At 36.1% G+C, this 20,384-nt stretch overlaps 1 protein-coding gene across 1 annotated transcript in view; it reads right to left on the bottom strand.

Annotated features, from left to right (window-relative positions):
- Positions 1-7,480: 7,480 nt before the first annotated feature.
- The window catches only part of LOC311298257 (uncharacterized protein), a 68,960-nt gene continuing 56,056 nt past the window's right edge, over positions 7,481-20,384 (bottom strand). The window contains exons 64-96 of the mRNA XM_084421019.1: positions 20,002-20,073; positions 19,885-19,911; positions 19,664-19,708; positions 19,480-19,533; positions 19,319-19,381; positions 19,168-19,233; positions 18,751-18,804; positions 18,416-18,451; positions 18,221-18,283; positions 17,946-18,008; positions 17,666-17,728; positions 17,286-17,348; positions 16,979-17,029; positions 16,843-16,878; positions 16,657-16,719; positions 16,515-16,577; positions 16,124-16,156; positions 15,991-16,027; positions 15,844-15,855; positions 15,237-15,730; positions 14,477-14,579; positions 13,631-14,332; positions 13,388-13,490; positions 13,166-13,218; positions 12,808-13,068; positions 12,020-12,100; positions 11,745-11,825; positions 11,448-11,528; positions 11,102-11,182; positions 9,705-9,890; positions 9,191-9,253; positions 8,387-8,575; positions 7,481-8,296 (exon numbers count right to left, since the gene is read on the bottom strand). Coding sequence (XP_084277145.1) covers positions 8,256-8,296; positions 8,387-8,575; positions 9,191-9,253; positions 9,705-9,890; positions 11,102-11,182; positions 11,448-11,528; positions 11,745-11,825; positions 12,020-12,100; positions 12,808-13,068; positions 13,166-13,218; positions 13,388-13,490; positions 13,631-14,332; positions 14,477-14,579; positions 15,237-15,730; positions 15,844-15,855; positions 15,991-16,027; positions 16,124-16,156; positions 16,515-16,577; positions 16,657-16,719; positions 16,843-16,878; positions 16,979-17,029; positions 17,286-17,348; positions 17,666-17,728; positions 17,946-18,008; positions 18,221-18,283; positions 18,416-18,451; positions 18,751-18,804; positions 19,168-19,233; positions 19,319-19,381; positions 19,480-19,533; positions 19,664-19,708; positions 19,885-19,911; positions 20,002-20,073 — 3,483 coding nt within the window. The 3' untranslated portion in view covers positions 7,481-8,255. The remainder of the gene's footprint in view (positions 8,297-8,386; positions 8,576-9,190; positions 9,254-9,704; positions 9,891-11,101; positions 11,183-11,447; positions 11,529-11,744; positions 11,826-12,019; positions 12,101-12,807; positions 13,069-13,165; positions 13,219-13,387; positions 13,491-13,630; positions 14,333-14,476; positions 14,580-15,236; positions 15,731-15,843; positions 15,856-15,990; positions 16,028-16,123; positions 16,157-16,514; positions 16,578-16,656; positions 16,720-16,842; positions 16,879-16,978; positions 17,030-17,285; positions 17,349-17,665; positions 17,729-17,945; positions 18,009-18,220; positions 18,284-18,415; positions 18,452-18,750; positions 18,805-19,167; positions 19,234-19,318; positions 19,382-19,479; positions 19,534-19,663; positions 19,709-19,884; positions 19,912-20,001; positions 20,074-20,384) is intronic.

Raw genomic sequence — 20,384 nt, 5'->3', positions numbered from 1 at the left:
ACCAGCCTATTTTTTTTGTATTTTATATCTCTCTTTTTTTATTTATTTTTTGATTGTTCATTCCAAGTGATGAAAAATCTTCAAAGCACATATTATTTCCAGATCTGAGGTCATCATTGACCTCACACTACTTCAAGCAGTAATAAATGCAGGCCAGCTGAACTGAAGTCTTAGACATCAGGAGCGGTCAGGGGTCACAGACAGGCTTTACTGGAGCAGCTGCGGTGCGTGTGTGTGAAACAGCACAGCCATTTGTTAACTTATTGAAATGAAACTGATATCCGTTCCTAATCTTTGAAAGTTGGTGCTTTTTTGCTTGCTTAATTTTTTTATTTTTACTTGACAAATGATAAATCAACATTATTATGATGGTGTTTTTCTTTGCTTAGGCCTGGTGTCTTCATAAAACAAGCACTCCTGAGGGAGGTTTACAAAACCAGATCTTACCTATTCTTAAGACAGATGTTCGTAAAGTGCTATTTGCCATTCCTAATGAGTTCGCTTTTAAGGGTTAAGGGTTATGTCTGTATCCCATCATGCTACATGCCACAGAGGTGACGTGCTGTAAAGGTTAGCAGATTTCAAATCCTTCTCCTCTACCAAACTCTCTATGCAATCCTCTTTGAAGAGTTTTTGTCATCATAGATTTGTTTTTTGCAACAGCTTGATGGCAGAATGAAAGTCTGGAAATGAATCTGTAGGAACTGTTTAAGCATATACCTGTTGTTGCTGCAACGACATTACCTCTTAAAATGAGCTCTTTGTCCCCCACTGCACTTTTTTGGTCTCACTGTAATACTGCACATTGTCTGCGTCTGTTTAGATTTTCAATTCAGCACTGCAAGTGTTGCCATTCATCAAATCTGAACACCATCGTACAGATCAACAGTACCGTCGTTCTGTTTATGGACGATGTCGTTCTGGATGTGGTGTTATGAACTAATGAGGGAGAAAGGTTATTTGTCAAAACACAGAGTAATAGATTTATTGAATTTAAATAAACAAAAATCCTGCCATGTGAAGGGAAAATGTTTCCATGTGGGTGGATGAGTCATAAGCTTTTTTTTCCCCTAGCGATGAAGTATTAAAACAGTGTGTGCTTGTGCGAGACGGAAAAAATAGTGTTTTAAAATTGCTAAATATTCAGAAGAAGCTGCTTGTTCTGACTTATTTATGGTTTAAAACTATCAAATCTCTTGTTGCCAATGGGGAGGGGGAGGGATAGACCCTTGTGATTTAAAGATCGTGCAGTGCTTACAAGCTCACACAGTTTAAAGAGTGACTCATTTACTTTGCCCCATATGGAATTCCCTAATTTTAGCTGGTCTTTGTGTATTTCACATGCCTTGTTAGTCCAGAAAAAGTCAGAGGGGGATAACATTGCTTTGTCATTATGTCTCTGTATGTAAACTACGGAAGCGCTCAGACCAACATGAGCAACAGAGCACCAGACATGGAGGTGGCATCCAAATGCAAAACATACTCCAATTGCGAACATTTTAGTGGTGAGTTGAGCTCACACAGATAAAAAAGAACCAATCCATTTAAGACAGTCAAACAAACTGCAGCTGCTTTTTGTTTGGCTGCAAGTCATTGTGCAGTTATTTAGTTCCAGCATTTTGATCTTAGATAAAAAAAGAAAAAGATTTATCTTCTGTCTGCAAATGTCTATTGTCATTGTTTTTCTTTGTGCAGAGGTTTAGTGGACATCCAAGATTGAATCCTGTTCCTAATTTAATGACTTCTGTGTTCTACGTTCTATGGTTGTTGAAATTGTTCAGCTGTCTGGGTGATCCCAATGATTCATACGGCCTGCGTTTGTGATTGCGGGTTGCATGCACACAGTGGCGTAATTATCTGACCTGAAGCCCACCCAACAGGAAACCCAAATATTCCGACCATTGCCAGGCACCCATGCAGTTATTTTACCCTGTCAAATAGTGTATTACAGAGTTTACGTTTAACAAACAAACAAACTTTGTTGTATTATTTTCATGTTATCACTGTGAAGCTGCTTTGATACAATCTGTATTGTAAAAAGCGCTATATAAATAAAGTTGACTTAAATTGACTTGACTTACGCATTGTAACTTTCTTATTAGGCCTACAACACATTGTAAATACAATAATAGTTTTTTTTTTATGTTCTTTTTGAGTAGTTTATATTTTCATCATGGAGGTCATGAAAACTGCAGTAAAAAAAGAAAAAATTGTACTTGTATGTTGCCTGCAAAGTACTATGAGCATCATTAAGATCCTAATATGCACCTTTTTTTTCGAGAGCGAAAAAGTAAAGGTGTACAAAGTCATGGACTGTCCCTGAGAGTACTTTTGATAACGAAGAAAAACGAATGAGAATAATGAGAAATCTCATTTTCAACACATTAAAGATTGCTGAGAAAGTTCTTATTATTCCAACCTGCCACTACTCCACACAGTTTAGAGTAATTTTCCATGGGATTCAAACCTTAACATGTACAGCCAGGCCAAAAAATGACATAATGCTCCCTAGAAGCTGAAGTCTGTCAGGATATGGAAAGGCAGATGTACTAACCACGCAGCTAAAGCAGCCAAAATTCTTATTGCAATTAGTTCCAATCATTTACTTGCTACTTTTCCATTGCAATCACTGAGATAGAGTGGGTCATTTAGAATAATCAGTAGCACAAGAGAGTGGATATTTCTCAATATTTAACCAGAAAAGTCCATACTTGCACGTCACAAATACAGATATCTGTGGAGAAAGCAGTCTGATCTGCTTCACCTTTTCCCAGGTCATGTTGAACCAGAGAATGTGAGCATATGGTGTCTCATTGCTGGCTGACTTGCATTTTTTTTCCAGAACCAAAACGGAGGCAGATGAGAAACATCAGGACATTACTAGTTAGTGGAAAAAGCCTTTTCCCATCTTTCATCTGGAGCAGGGGGATGTCTGTGGGTTGAGGGCTAATCAGTGTTCTGGCTTTAGAAGTCCACAGATGAGAGTGGGATGTGATTTTGGTTATACCGAGGTGGACATAACGGCGCTGTTCAATAAATAAAAAATGCCCAGCTGTGTACAAAAGTGAAATAATTATTGGTATAAGGTGTTGCTATTGCTCATTCTTGTTTTTATTTACTTATTTAAATATTATTAAATACTTTTTAAAACAATATATCTGTAAATATTAAACTTTGGTGCATATTATACTATTCTGACGCCATATTTGTCAGAAAGATGTACAGCAGGCTATACCACAGGAGCTTAATGCTAAATTTATTCTCCTCAAAACAGTGAAAATGTGTTGTTAATTTACATCTATGGTTTCATATACATAATCATGTTTGTACACTCATGAAGTAATGTTTAGTACAGTTTGATTAGTGGACTTTGTCTTTCAGAAAAGAAGCAAACAAGCAATCTGCTGACATTTTTGCATTCAAACATCTGTATAACATAGGCTAATTATGATCTAAGACTATTTCCCCCTCAAAACATTTCTTCATTCAGAGGGAAAGGAAATGCCCCCTCCCCCCCCCCCCCTCCAACCTTCATGTTGCTTGTCAAACAGAATTTTGTAAAAAGTAAATAAGTAAATAAATAACAAAGTAAAAAATTAAAAATTAAATAAATATGGGTTACACTTTATTTTAAGGTATCCATGTTTACATTTAAATACTGTGTAGGTTAGGTTAGGATTAGGGTATGGATAAGGTTGTTGCATGTAATTATTGATAATTTATAGTTATTACTTCAGTAACTACACGAAACGTGTAACAATTAAGGACATTGTAAAATAAAGTGTTGATTCAAAATGGCATTAAGAACAAATAACTACAATTATTAGATTCAAATAGATTGTCAAAATGAGTCCTTTACACTTATTTCTTGAATCTTTTGAACATAGTACAAATAGATTTTTTTGTTTGATGATTGTTTTCCTGACCGTCTCATTTGTTAGTGCTATTTTACACCAAACGCAAAGTAAAAATGCGTAACAAATTGCAGATGAGTCAAATTACACTATAAAAGTGCCAATGACCTTGCAGACAGACACGGTGTCAGTGCCATGAAATGCTTGCCCCCTGTGATCAGACAAATGGAGACAGTTTGCTGTGTGACACAGATTGCAGATTAATTGGACTTATGGTGAGCCTTTTATGATGTGAAATATATAGTGGGTTTTTGTATTTATTGCACCAGTGGAAAGCCAAAATGCCACTACAATGAGTCATATGTGAGCCTGGGATAAACTCAAAGCACAAAGTCACAGAGCAAAGGAGCTTGAACTTTCATCTGAATTCAATTCAAAAGAACCAGAAGAACAAAATGCATACTCTATACTTACATGGACATCTCATCCACATTGCCATTTTGTAATGCCAGTTTTGTTGACATTCAGAGTGTAGTCATGCCCCTTTGTGTACACATGAATTCTTCCCTTCTTTTCCCACTCCTTTGTAAACTCCTTTCCTCATACACTCCAAACATACAAACCAAAAAGATGGTTCTTTACATATAAAGAATGTCCTGAAGAACCCTTTTTATGCTGAAATGGTTCTTTGTGTTAGAGTTTAGGATTCTTTATTCTCGCCTTTTTGTTTTTCAAATCTGTAACTGTCAAAGCCTCCTCAACACTGATTTTCTGGAGCTCAGCTATACACTACAGTTACACAGACTGTCAACATACTCTCAACAGGTAAATTATTTCTTTCTTAAAATGTCTATAAATTATAACTTTAAAAATTGTAACAATCATTTCCTAACAATCATGTATTTTGCTCTTTATAGTTTAACAGAACATGCAAGTGTGAGCAGCTCTGTTCAATTAAGGATACTCATCTTCTCTTCTCCACAAAGTAACAGAGATACGGAATGTATGATCCATATTGTTTGAGTTTTTTATTTATTTTTTATTATGACTTCATGCCTAAACACATTAAAAAAACATTAAAGCTATATCCCATGACTTTATATCCTTTTAACATGGTAAAGGGCTCATACTGTCCCTTGTTGCTCATTTTGTCCTTCATGAACATAATTGTTTTTACATAATCAAATGGAAGAGACACAATGTAACTAAACTCAATTGTTTATTTCAGATACTGTCACGTATCATAACCTCATCATCTGCAGAGAGAAACTACTCAGAATACACACATAAAGAAGGACATAAAGATATCACTGATGATAGTGAATATTTCACTGGAACTTGGTCTTCATTACATCTATATCGTGTTCAATGTCAATTGTTATTCAGTAATGTATTCAGCTAACAACTGTTGTTAGAGCTGTCATTTTTGCTACAGTCTGCCATGTGAATAAAAAATAAAAGTACCACAACATGCTGTTTAAAAAAAAAAAAAAAAATTAAAACCCAAATAGAGGCAACAAGATATAAGACCAGACAGAAAGTAAACAATATTAATAAATAATTTATAAAAAAGTAATTAATAATAGTAATATTGATAATATGAAGCTACTAATATACTAAAATTAATGAAAATAAATATTGTTGAAAAGGTTATTTATAACACCATTAAGGTCCTATAACACTTTCAAAGCATGTTCCTTTATGGAATCTAATAAAAAAGGGTCTATTTAGCACCAAAAAGGGTTCTGCTATTGTTACAAGCCGAAAAAAAAACCTAATTTGGTACTGTTTAAACTATTTTTTTCTTAAGACTGTACTTTAAAATAGTGGGTGAGTGATGAATTTTAATCTCCGGATGGCAAAAAACCAATCCAGTATCAGAAATGAATTTTTGAAAGGTCAGTATTAGAAGAATATATGTGTGAATTTATTAAAAGCATTTTTTCTTTGAATGGTCACATATTCAGATGCACTGTATGAATATATTTTGGATTTAGTATATTCCTAAAACTTCTGAGTATTGTGAATTCTGTTTGGTATGGCTATGACAGTTATTTCAGCCCTATTGATAGCAAATTCCTCTTTTTATTTTATTTTAAATGTAACCTAAACTATGGTAAAATTTTCATGCATGTGGCAGACACTTGTATCCAAAGCGACACTGCATTCAAGGCACACATTTTATTCACATATTATCTATACATAATAATGTTTCAGTTCTTGAATTATTTGGGAATCTAACCCATGACCTTGGCATTGCTAGCGGCATGCTTTATTGTTTGAGCTACAGGGATGCAGGAGAACGCTAAAAACGTTTGAAAATATCAATGTGCAGATGCACTGTTGGTTTAGCACTATCAGTGCATTGTGCTTTAATTCTGTGTAGAACACAAGAAAGAATAACTTCTAAGAAAAATAACTAAATAGGACCATAGTACTTTATAAAGCATACATTAGATTGAGCAGCTGAAACATGAGGCATTGATGAAGTGCAGAATGACATCCTTCAATCACAATGAATCATTGCATTAAAACAGGATTTTATATATATATATATATGGTAAAATACAACAGTGGTGAAAACCAAAACCTGGCATCCAGCTCTGCAGGAACCTATTGGAAAGCACTGATACATTTATTATACAGTTAACCTCAGCATGGGAAGGGGCCAGAGGGGCTGCTGCAAAGCCCACAAGGCCATGTGCAGATTGTTCAGGATTGAACAAAATTCATATATGCTGCAGTGATGGATTTACTGACTGGCAGAGAAAAATGCAACACGTGTGCATAACAAATCAGACTGAGATGCTGTGTAAAGTGTTTATATGGTGATATAAGACATGCTGATTGAGGCACAATTTAAGAATGGAAAAACATAATAATTCATGCGTTATCGCCTCAGCTGTTGATGGAGATTATACACTTTCATTTGCTTACACCTTATTTTGTGAATATAAATGGCTGGAACTGGTTTCAGGTGTTTAATAAGGAAGTGCTCCTATGAAAACATGCTGTATTTTTCCAATTCAGAACTTCTAAATTGGGTCACATAGAGTTCACAGTGAAATGTTTCTCAAGTTCTATGGCAACTGAAGATAACACACTTTGATTTATAAAACGTCTGCTGATGAAGCTGCCTGTCCTCCCCAAACAGTCTTGATTTGGGGTAATTTCCATCATGAAAAATACAACATTTACAGGAGGGAGAGAGGAAATTACCGCCTTGGTGCAACAGAGGAAATCAGAAGCATGCCTCTTTTTGATAAACACTCAGGTTCTTGCACTTTGAATGAGTTGATTCATTTAATTTTACTTTTCAAAGTCTGAACCATGTATCAAGTTGTGGAAGCGTGCAAGTTAAAGGAAGGAGACAATCTTGTTCATGGAACTATGAAATATAAGCTGCTAATGCTTACTGCATTAAACAAAATGCTCTCCCTTGAGCATGCAAAGGTCACATTTGTCCATTTAATTTCTTGTTCTCTTAGCAGTACTTATATTGAATGTTCAGAGTCATAAAAAAGGATATTCTTCTCAGCATGACTCACAGCAGCCTAGGAGTACAATTATTTTAAGCTTCTAATGCATTACAATAAGTAAAAAAAAAAAAAGGACAAATCAAAATCAAAGTTTTATATAAAGACTCATTTATTTATATCTTCCCATTTCCAAATACAAAGTTTTTTTTATTTTTAAAACATCAACCCCCCAAAAATACAGTTTGAACAGTACATTCCAATTGCTTTTTGAAATCAAAACTTGCATGTAAGGCAATGATTCCAAAAGTGCATAGTTTTTAAAAAATGACGTTGATTTCAGATGATGGTCATTTTATAATTACCTAATTTGCAAACATCAACATAGCATTTGCTTGGAGATTCAGTGGAGATCTCCAGCGGTATGACCAAAAAGAGCAATTAAGATTCTTCCTTCCAAGCAGTAAAAAAAACATAATAAGGGTACTGCAGTAGGAGCCGACTTTACTAAATGGAACTAAACTGTCATGAACCTGTCTCATAACTACAAAGATTTATTGATATGTTTTGATCAAAATATTTCCACAAACAAACCATGTGATTAAAACGGAACAACATTCTTTAAAAAAAAAATTTAAAAAGCTATTTTGCCCTGGACATTTACACTGGGTTTCATACAAACCCATACACACATTAAAAATAAAACAATTTAAAAATATTAAAGAAACTGATTGTAGCACCAGCATGAAACAAAGAAAATTGTTCTGCTTTTTTCTTATTCTGAAAATACTACTTCAAGGTTTTCTTTGGATCAAATCCTCTAGCAGGGTCCAGTGCAGGCATCTTGGCTGTGGTGAAGCTTCTAGTTTTAGGTGCTATTTCCTCTAAATGTCGTCAGTGGTTAGCTTACAGTCTTCATTAGTTTCTATGTTTTAACTGCAGCGATGATCCCTTCTTTAATAGGTGCTGTTAAAAAACAAATAATGTTAAAGTATGCCTTAATCAAATCTTCACACTAATATCACTTTGACATGCAATTTTTAGAAGTAATCTCACCCGCTTTTCCACAGGCCTTTTCACACTCATCTTGTGTATCAAAGCGATTCTGGTTCCCTCCACAACCTCCGTACCAGAAGCGAGTACAGTTTCCACTAAGTGGGTCATAATGCCATTTAAGCACAAATTTAGCACAGGAACCTTCTTCTTTTGGTAGCTTGCAGATATCCACACTGGAGTGCAAGGCAGCTGTTAGAGAGCATAGTGAGGATGAGAAAAATGACAGAATTTAATACAATATCTAATTATGTGCAAAAGCCTTTCAGATATACTGGATCTTAGTGAGGTTTTGGAAAGTTAACTAGATGGCATCAAGGGTTGTCCTCTGTGGACACGTCATCTGCAACATAGTTTCTTGAAATATTGTACTTTGCCCTAAAATTAGCAATAGCTATACAGACCTTTCAGTTCACTTGATACAACATTTACACAATGATTTCACTGTATTCTTTCCAGAGGTCATCAAAAAGTGGTAAAGTATTGTTCACTAAGGAATGTGCATTACATAACAAGTAAGGAGGTGTTGTCTTAACATTTTCAAAGGTCTTTGGCAAGAAGGCAGTTCTTAACCTTCACATGGGCCATGTTTTGCATTATTATCCATGAACCCCGTTTCTTGTGTAAATCAATGTACATGCATCAGTGATTACTACAAATAATCTGATCTCTTCTGAATTGCAAATGTATTACTCCCAGTACAGCACATTTTTAATAAGGTGGTCCTATAACAGAATTTTGAACACTTCATCACTCTTGAAAAAGGTTCAAGAGGTTTTTAGAGGTTACTGTAACCGGTGGACTGACCTGGAGCTGGTGCTGGGGGGAGAACAGCTTTGACATGCTTGTCACTTGCTTTATACTCAGCCACTGTGGTAGTAAGAAAAAATAAATAATTAAACAATCATTTTCCTATCTTTCATTTTATTGTACTTCCTTTTAAGAGTGCTAGTAGCCTCGAGGGAAAGTCTCTAGGCTAGTAATACGGTTATTGTTGGTCAGTGCTGGAGAGTTACTGGGTGAATCATACAATGTTATCTGAGTAAGGCACTGCATTTAGTGTGCTGTAAATGATTTAGATTAAATAAATAATCTAATTGACAAGTATAGTCTAATTTTGTAGCAAGAGTTTGCACTAATTTCATCCTATTTTGGGATTTAAGCGTTTTAAGACTTTGACATGAGCACTGCAACCTGTAAACTGTTTTTATAGACTGATTTTATTATTGATTTTGTTCAATCATGAAGTCTCCTAAATAGAGATAACAGGGCAAATCGATTGCTGCAGAGTTCGTGCCAAGGGGTCAAAGGGCGGACATACCTGTCTTCATGCAGCGTTTGAGGCAATCAGCCTCAGTCTCAAACCTATTGTCATTTCCTCCACAACCTCCATACCAGAACTGTGTACAGAATCCATTCTTTCTGTCAAAGTACCACTTAGCTTGGTAATCTTTGCATGGCAGTCCAGTGTCAAAGTCAAGTGAGCATGGGTCCATAAAATTGTTAACTGAAACATGCAAACACAGAGACAAACAAAGAGGGATTATCATGAAAGAGGAAAGACAAAGACAGTTAGTGCTGTCAGTAAAATGAACATATAGTCTGTAAATATAAGGTGATTGTTATAGCTCATATGGGATTAGCTACTTATTTTAATGGGTTAGCAAAATCAGGAATATGCAAACCATGTGTCATTTTCAAATCAAAGCATGAGTTCAAACTGTAATGTTTAAGCTTTGTTGTATGTTACACTTGGAAAGGCCACCAAAAGACATACAGTTCTCTATTTACATTCTAGACATCTTTGGCTCAAAATAGGAGTAAGTTTAGTGCATTCACTTTAGTATTGTCAGCACTGTTGATCCAAAAGCACTTTAAAGCACATACACTGCCATTTCCAGTTCATTTGATTTATATGCTGTACAAGTGCCATCTGCAGGTAATTAGGGTGATGTCAGTCTCATTAACTGTGTCTGTGCTGGGGCCATCTCACAAATGTCTGCTTCATAACCCCCATAGAGTAAACATGCCTTTTATGTGAAACAATCACTGTTTTCCTTCAAAGTAAGTATTGAATTTTGTTAGTGGGTTATCAAGTCAAATTATGTGTAGTTCAATATAATCTAGGTTAGTTTTTTTTAAAAGTTTTTTTAGAATGTTAATGTTATGTTAAAAGTCAAACTGCCCTGAATGAAAAGAGGTTCCCTACTGCCAACTTATAAGACAATGATCTTCTTGCTTTGCTATACCTCCATCATAACAGAACAGAATGAAGAAATCATTTATAGTACAGATTCTTCAATACTCCAACACTACAAAAGCCTGTTTAACATGCAGGTTTCTAAGTTTAACTGTTATTTCATCTTTTAAACAATCAGTACAAAAACTAATATTGAATATGCAGACATTTCATTGTTGATCTTGCACAAGTCTGACATACAAGAAACCTCTAATGCCATGTTTTTTTTTTTTATCCCAAAGCACCCACAATGCTGCTTTGATGTATAATTTAAACAAGATGTTCTCCAAAAATTCAAATAGAAAACTTGTCTGAGAATCTCACAAACAAGTAAATGAAAAACATTCATTCATTTATGCTGACGTATGTGCTGTTTGTTTGTGGATAGGAATCACAAAAAAAAGTTTTACATATTGGACATGTAAAATTACTTCTTTTTTTTCGGATATGCAGTGAGGTTGATCGTCTGCATCACTTACATATTTCTGGTTTACTTAAGGGTGCAGAGGACACCATTCCCATTACTTCACTCGGAGCAAGAACCATCTGTTCTGCCGTTTCTGTTAATGACCAATATATAATTAGTTTGATCTCACAGAGATCATTGTTTTCAGCCAATAAGAATGCATTCACATTTAAACTCTGAACTATATAACAGTACTAAAGCAAGGGCCATCACATCAAGAATACACTAAGAATGAATCTGTTGATAGTATTTGTTTTATACGAACCGATTCCGATTACAAAAGCTGTGCCTGTTAAACTATATTATCTGAAAAAACCTCTTTCTTATATTTTATAGAGAAAATACTTAATGCTGCTTACTAATTTCTGGTTTACTTAAGGGTGCAGAGGACCCAATCTCCATCACTTCACTTGGAGTAATAACCTTTTGTTCTGCTGCTTCTGTTCAAAAGAAATCTGAAGTTAACTAACTCCTGCAGGGATCTTAGTTTACAGTAATCATAAATACTTTCATACTTCAAACAACATTCAAACATGTCATACATCAAACTCTGAACTATGTACAGGGAAAGGTCTATAAAAATACAATATTCTTACCGCTTTTTATATCATAATTATTCAGAAAAAATATCTGTATTCTTCTAATCTGTCACTTACTAATTTCTGGATTATTCAAAGGTGCAGTGGACATCAACCCAATCATTTCACTGGCGTTAAGAATTTTCTGTTCTGCTGATTCTGTTAAAAAGGACAAATTTGAGGTTTACTTGATATTTCAGCACTCAGTTTTCTGGCAAGCATTCATAGGGTGAATAAAAAAACACACATCAACCTCTTTGCTCTTTAAGTTGTTCTAATAAAATATGCAAAAAAAAACAACAACAAAAAAAATCCACTGATACAATCTGTTGAGCAAATTCTCTGTCACTTACTTGTTTCTGGTTTACTCAAGGGTGCAGTGGGCACAATCCCCATCACATCACTTACAGTAAGGACCTTTGGATGTGCTGATTCTGTTTAAAAGGATGATTATGAGGTTAATGTCATCCTGCAGAGCCCAACATTAAAAGAACAGTTCACAAAAAATGTATTTACATCAACGATTCACTCTGACGTTGGAAACCTGTATGATTTTTCATGATAAGGGAACTAAAGATACTATTTAGCAAGATATGTAGTCTGCTTTTTTGAATAAGAAAAAAAATAAATAATAATAAGAACTAGACCTGATCAATCCCCCAAAAAGCTCTAAAAAGTAGAAGTCAAAGCCACCCAGTACGTTTGTGAGAAACAGACCATAAGTTGCTATTCACTGAAAATGTTGTCTTCCAGCACAGGTCGCAAATCTCATTCACTAACCAAATAAGGTCCTGAGTTAAGCACACTGGAAACTCTATATCATCTATCATAAATCTACCACAATTAACTGCAGCAGAATTTCTGTATGACGATTTAAATGATTGCCTCCTTGTTCTATACACAGTAGGCTATCTGGAAATTCTGCTAAATAACTTCTTTTGTGTTCCACTGATATATATATATATATATCATACTGCTTTAAAGGGGAGTAGATTATAATTTTGTTAACGACATTTAAAGCATACCTTTTCATGTCATTACTTATCATTATACTTATCATGATCTCAACTACATGACAGTACGTTGCTTTAATTCATGATCACACAAAGAAAAATATATGTGAAAAACATGATGAGCTTACTTGTGGGTACAATGCCTTTGTAAGTGCTGGCAACATGACCATTGACATTGTGAGTGTTGACCACTACGTGATAGGTTTGGGCTGCTTCCAGCTCAGTAATGGAGAGATGGCTGCCGGTCACATTTTTCCTCAGTACCAGACTGTGATCCTTCAGACGAGTCACAGTAACCTCATGGGTTGCCTTTGAATCGCCACTCAACCACTGTAGGGAGAATCCGCTGGAGGTGACGTTAACCAGATGCAGTTCCTCCATACCTGTTTCTGGACAAACACATTCACATAATGTGACATGACTTAAACCCTAAACATTGTTTTATAAATATAAATACACACAACCTACAGCGCATACTGTCAGTACCTTTATGTTTTGTGTCATGAACCTCCTGCTGTCCATAATGCTTCTGTCGTTTCCTGGAAAAAGACATCATAGCGATATTCACACAATATATCGACAAACTCAGTATTAACATGAATTAAATTAATTAGCAACTCATACAGCCTGTCTGTCTGTCTATGCAGGAGCAACATCAAATGCGTACATGTGCGGTTTACAGGGAACTTTGCTCATAAGTATACTCACTCCTCTGTTTGTGGAAAAGTGAACGGGACTTTGTGTGGTTGGTCACTCTGATACCACTGGCACTTCTTAGAGACTTCAGGTGACAGGTAGAAAGCATTTTCAACTATATATAAAGAATAAAGATACTATTTCAGGAACTGTTACTCCTGAAGAAAAACCTGGTACGAAATGACGGGCTAATACATCATTGGATATAATAGGCAACTTTCCTAAACATTTTGAGAACGTTAAATGATAACTTACGGCCGATGTACTTGGGCAACAGTCTGGCAAATGTCTGAATATGGTCATCATAGAAGCCTGAAGGTCTATCCACCCTCTTAAAGAACACATCTGAAGGCTCGCTTGCCACTTGGGCCAGGACACGGACATCACCTGAACTGAACAGCTTTCCAACTGCCATCACCACTATGAAGTATCCTTTGCATTTAACTTCAGTAGCGGCCCTTATTATCCTCTCTTCGTGCAGTTCAACTGGTCCAGTCACCAACAGAACTAATACCTTCAAGTGGCGGGAATGTGGTGCCTTCTCAAACACATGCTCAACAGTGCCTTCAAGAGCAGCTGCAAGGGCACGTCCTCCCTCCAGTTGGTGTACCTTATCCTGTAAGAAGCTTCGAACACTGCTTGGTGAGTTGTGATTTGTCAAACCGAAGGCCACCCTGATGGGAATGCCACTGCCATTGTGCAAGTATTCATAAGGTGCATGCTGGACAAGTGCCACTCGAGCATGATGGGTAGTGCTGGTTGGCTCAGGGGACATCTCTAGCTGCTCTATCATTAGAGCCACATATTGCTTTATCTCTAAGAAGACGGAGGGCCAGGTGCTCTCTGAGCTATCGAGAATGAAGGCCATGTCGATGTCCAAGTCAGTGGTGGGATCCCTCCGGTCTCGGACTCCACGTGGAGGAATATAATCACAGATCTGATCCGGGGCACAGAAGTCTAAAAGAATTGTGACAGATGAAATATTCCATTCAAACATTCTCTTTTGCTACTGTTTTGCCATTTTAAAAAGTTTTTTTTTAAATAAATTAGTTTGGTGGCTTTTTTAATGCTGAACAGTAGTACACATGATAACAGTTTTACCCAGGCAGATATGGCACGTCATGATCTTCTTGATTACATTGTTGTATTCAGCACTTCCAGGTGAGGGTAGGACAATAATCTGGGCTAACGCAGTGTTGTTAAGCTGAAACAGAGTGATTGTAACATAATGATATGCTTACATTTCCACCAAACATCTAATCACATCGGTTATGTCAAGTTTTCACTTAATTTACAACTGTTGCACTAAAACACTTATTAAACCTGTCAGGTAAAGTTTATGTAGAGTTAATTACAGTTAATTCATCCAAGAGGTTGACATTTCCCAGCATTTCACATTTCACAACTTCAAATACTACAAAATTCTGTAAGCTGCAATCTGATTTGGAAATTAGCTCACTGAAGGTGTGAAGTTACTTGGCAATTTTTTACAATCACAGTTGTTGTGCCTATGACCTGAACATTTTAAGCTTAACTAAGCATTAAGGCAGAGACCAACACCAAAGTAATGTTACACAATATATGAATTTCAGTACAAAGAGATCAAGCCTATATACTGGGGCAATGAAACAACTACTGTCACGATGGCCCAACATTGTATGGCTGCTACACTTTCTGAACAGTATTCTAATGTTTAAAGACAAAGGGCATTCACACAAGGACAGTTGACGAAGCCACTTAGATGAGTGATGAAACATACTAGATGAATGAAAACATTTACCAATACTAATGGAAATGGAATGAAACTAGTTATTATTCTTAAAGACGCCAATTACAATATTTGCCCTTCTGCTGCTCCTACCTGCAAGGCTCTTGTGAGTTGACGATCTTCACGGTTAAGAAGGAATACAGAGGAGATTCCTGCATCGTAGAGGCGCAGAGCAGCGGCACTGAATTCTTGTATGACTGTCACAGGGCCGTTGACAAAGAAAACAGCAACCTTACGCACAAGGAAGCCACTGCGAACTCTCTTGAATGTGTTCTGTGCGATGAAGTTCATGGCCGTCTCCAAGCTGCGCTGCTTACGGGTCTGCTGAGCCTGGAGCCCTTGAACTCGCTCAACAAGTGCTCGCTTCTTCTGGCTATCTCCAAAGCGTATCTCGGTAGTCACCTCATTGTTGTAGAGCGCTAGAGCAACACGGGCGCCTCGGGGACAGTTGCTCTCCGCAATAGTGATGTCACTGACCAAGCGGAGAACAGTGTCCCGCATGTTGTTGAAAGCAGAGCGGGATACACCATCTGATGAATCCAGGGCAAAGGCCAACTCAGTGGGGTATAGGGGACATTCCTGAGCACCTGAGGAATTAAATATTCAAAAGCTGAGCTGGAAGTACAGTATTAGGTAATGAGTGTTTGAAACTCTTACAGCACCGTGGAAATGCAGAAGAGATTGTTCACTCTTCACTTACCATAGCAGCAAGCTAAAAAAAAGAAAGAAGAAGAAAGAAAGATTTCAAAACATTAAAGTATAACTATAAGAAAGTCTATAAAAGTATAACTCAAACTATAAGAAAGGGAACATAATTAGATCTACACTGGAGAGTCAATATACTTACGACAGTTATCCCTAATTTTCTTGACCAAATCACATTGCTGTATGGACAAAAATTGTTCATTAATTTTCAAAACATTTAAGTAGGAATAAACAATAAAGACACTTATAAAGTGAAAGAAAGGAAAAGTACATACCACAGCACCAACTCCTCGGGGTCCTTTAAGGCCCTGTTTTTGACAACAGAAAAAAAAATCAGTTGCAAAAATTGAGAGAGAAACACTTTCTCAACAGCTGAACACAGCTGGGTAGAGCGATCTGGATTTAATCCACAGAGCATTTTTGTGAGCCAAACTAATGTCTGTCACCAGTAAAAAAAAAAAAAAAAAAAAAAAAAAAATCAACAGCTTGAGTAAATCAAAGCAAAGAAAATTGCACACTTTGTAAGAGAGAACAGCCCTTGTTTCATGCCTCAACTGAGCCACATTGTTAATTCAAAGTCAACATTACTGTATTTAAAGATTTGTTGCAGGATTTTTTTTTGAAACCGTCAAAGAAATCTGTATAGTATCAAAATATTTTGCTTACATAGGGCCCAGGGTATCCATTATCTCCCTTTTGACCAGGACCACCACGTCCTCCTGAGGTACCCTACAAAACATATTATCTGTCATTACCAGCATTATGGACGTAATGACCTCATAAAAACAGTTCAATCAAGATTACTCACCCTCTGGCCATTGTTTCCTCTAGGTCCAGGTCCTCCTTTTGAACCAGGGTCACCTGCCTCACCCTTTCAATCGATTCAGATTTAACATCTAGTTACTTCTATTGTTTTGCACAGAGTGCATTACTATAAAAACTACAGTATATGCTGTAAAACATTCAAGGCTGCAGACAACTCCAGTAATCTCACCTTTAGACCAGTGAAACCAGGGAAACCTTCATCACCCTAAATCAACATTAAATTGTGTTTAGTGTAAAATACATTTTGAGTAAATAGTACTTAAGCACTATACTAAAAAAATTGTTATACAGAAACACACACTCACCTTTCTTCCTTTAGGACCAGGTACACCAAACCCATCTCGTCCATCCTCACCCTGTATTGACAGGAAATCTCCTTAGTTTTACTCTCATTTGTATTCTGAATTTAACTACCCATCTAGACCAATCTGCTAATATACAGTAGATGGGACTGATAAATGAACATTGTGCTTTATGTTTTAATTTTTATAATTATTCTATCTATTCATCAATGTCTCACATAATAATGCTGATGGTTATTATTTGTTATTATTGCTACAATGTATAACATGTATTTGGTAAGACTGGTGCAGATTGTGACTCCTCACTTACAGGCTCCCCACGGGGTCCCTGGGGTCCAACAACACCTTTAGGTCCTGGGTCCCCTGGTTCACCCTTTAGAGTGAAAGCGAAAAAAGTGAATCATCATTTTATAAATATAAAAGGTACAATGGTGACACACAAAGCAGTTAAGATCGAATGAAATGTAACAGCTGAAAGAGCACCCTACTTTTCACATTAATGCAGTGAAAAAAAAAGTGAGTTAATTTCCTCTGCCCAAATTGTACAAATACAAACTCCCCAGAAACTTTGCTTTAGGTCGACAGTGAGATGTTTTCTTTCATAAATTGCTTAAGCTTGCTAGTGGTAACTGAAGTAAGAGAGTGAAACTGCTTGGAAAAGGAATTGCTAATGCTAAAGATGACCAGTACCTTGCGGCCAACAGCACCTCTTCTACCCTTTTCTCCAGAAGGTCCTGGCAGTCCTCCTGGCCCCTAAAAACAAATATAAAATAAGATGAATGCTTTCCTCATATAAAGCAAGAGATTTATTCTTTTCATTTGTTAAGTAATAAACCAAAAGTCTTTTTTAGTGCAAGTATAAAGTTATTAAACATTTTGTCAGCACCCAAATTCATAATCCTTGTTACAATCACTTTTTTTGGTAGCAGAGAAAACAAGGAAAAGAACATGCTTAAACTTCTTCTCTTACCCTTGGACCAGGGTTTCCATCCTCTCCTCTAAGACCAGGTGCTCCAATTGGTCCAGCGGGACCCTAAAATAAGTACAGACATCATATTTATATTATCTATAATATATTTTCTATTTAATAATAAAACTGCAGGACATGTGTGCAAATTTCCATGAAAAATAAATGTAACCAGATTGTAAACCATCGTAAACCGATTGGAGCCATTATGTTTGCATGTATAGCATGTCATGGGTCTTTTGTTTTGCACAACTGCTTTTTACAACTGATTAATTTACCCGAGGTCCTCCAATTCCTGTCTCTCCTGCTAAACCATCACTTCCGGGCCTTCCAGCAGCACCCTATAGATGCAACAGAGCCATCAAAAAACAAAACAAATAAATTCAATAAAACAACAACAATTGGATTACAATGGGAGTGTTAAAATAATGTTTATTTCCATTAATGGCATGGAATAGCTTATGTCTACTCACAGCTTGACCGGGAGGCCCCCTTCTACCATCAGAGCCCTTTTTCAAAAGAGAAGGTGAATAATATTATGAACAGAACATCTGTCACTCACCATTTCATGTTCTGATACAAAACATTTCAAATCATGTATTACCATAGATAACAGTGCTTAAACTTGAGGTAACAAGTACTATTTTGAATGGTTATTAAAGCCAAATACATTTTTTTTAAATTAGTTTATCTCATAATAGTGTACACATTTAAGTTCTAAATATTTGATTGAGCTAAGGGGTTTTAAGAGAAGATTTATGAACTGGTTAAGTTAGAATAATCATTCCCTTTGGTCGAGAAAGCATACCCGTCTGCCTGGTTCACCAGGACCTCCTTTAGTTCCATCCACCCCTGGCTCTCCCTAAAGAAAACACATCAATGAACTCCAAAGATTGCATTGCAGTTGTGCATTTTATTCACAAAGTACAAACAAACATTTTATAGTCCACACTGAAAAAATATGCAGAAACTAATAAGTCTTACAGAACTTGACCATTGCCAGAAACTAAAATAATAATAATGAGAAATAATTGATAAAACAACTTACATGACTTTTAAATAAGATTATTAGGGTAGAACTATAAATTAAGCTGAGATTAAGCTTGTTACTTTACAATATAGATGCATGAAAATTTTCTATGGTCCTCACCACTGCCCAGGCACAATCAAATAAATATAAAAATCCACCAGAATGACTGACTAAGTTTAAAAAAATTGACCATACCGCTGGGCCAGCATCGCCTGGGTCGCCTTTTGGTCCTCTCTGGTTGTTGTCTCTTCCAGGGGTGCCCTATAATAACAACAGCAACATCAAATTCTCTTATTGAATGAAGACTAAGTCATTCTAAATTACGACACATTCTTGAGTAACATACTGGATCACCACGTATTCCAGTCTGACCAACATCTCCTGCCTGGCCTTTGGCCCCTTTAGGCCCCTAGAAACACACACACAAAAAATCTGATAAACTCTATTTTATTTATTTATTTTAAATTTGTTCCACATGACTGCACGGCTATATTCTACATGACTTACCCTTTGACCAGGGTTTCCTCTATCTCCTGGAGGCCCAACAACACCACTTGTTCCCTGAAAGACAACAACACATTTCAACTGGCATTCACTGAGAACACTGACTGCAAACCATTGTACAACAGATCACTAATAAAATGTTTCTAGAAAAAATAGAATTAAACATGTTTGCTAGACAACAGCTGACCTCTTCTCCATTGATTCCATCTAAACCAATCTCTCCAATTTCACCCTTAAAGAAAATAAATGTTATCAATTAAACATATTCTTTTAATATGATCAAATGTAAATGTTATATTACAGTAATATATTATTATATAATTGTTATTCACTATGAAATAGTTATGTAGTTAATATATATATATTCAAATTCAAATTCAACACAAGTAAATAGATAAAAGTTCTTACCTTTTCACCATTGTATCCTCGAGATCCCTAAAAACAACAACATTGGATTAGTCAATCAATATGTTTTAGCCATAATCTGCTTTCTTAACAAGTGAGATTTACTTGAAATGCACTTACTTTAACACCTCTTTGACCTGGACATCCTTGGAATCCTTGAGTTCCATTTACACCAGGTGGACCTCTCTCTCCCTGTGAAAATACGGATTATCACAATCATGAGAAAAAAACATACCATTTTGACAAAATGTTGCCTTCTAATTAAACAATGCACATTGATTTAATGACAACGGCAAAGTTTAAGGTTGCTGATAGATAGAAGATATGGGGTAGGTAGAGGATTAATTTTATTTACAAGCAAATACATTAAATAAATAGAAGTAACAACAGTGTTATAGTTTAAATTAATAAATTATCACATTATTTGTAATCTGATTACATAACATGCATTACTTATAACATGTTACCCTAACACTCTGAAAAGGTATGTATAGGATCTGTCT

Source organism: Rutilus rutilus (genome assembly GCF_951802725.1).
Source record: "Rutilus rutilus genome assembly, chromosome: 10".
NCBI classification, from domain to species: Eukaryota; Metazoa; Chordata; class Actinopteri; order Cypriniformes; family Leuciscidae; genus Rutilus; species Rutilus rutilus.
The sequence above is the reverse complement of the archived record's forward strand: the minus strand, read 5'-3'. Positions and strand labels throughout refer to the sequence as shown.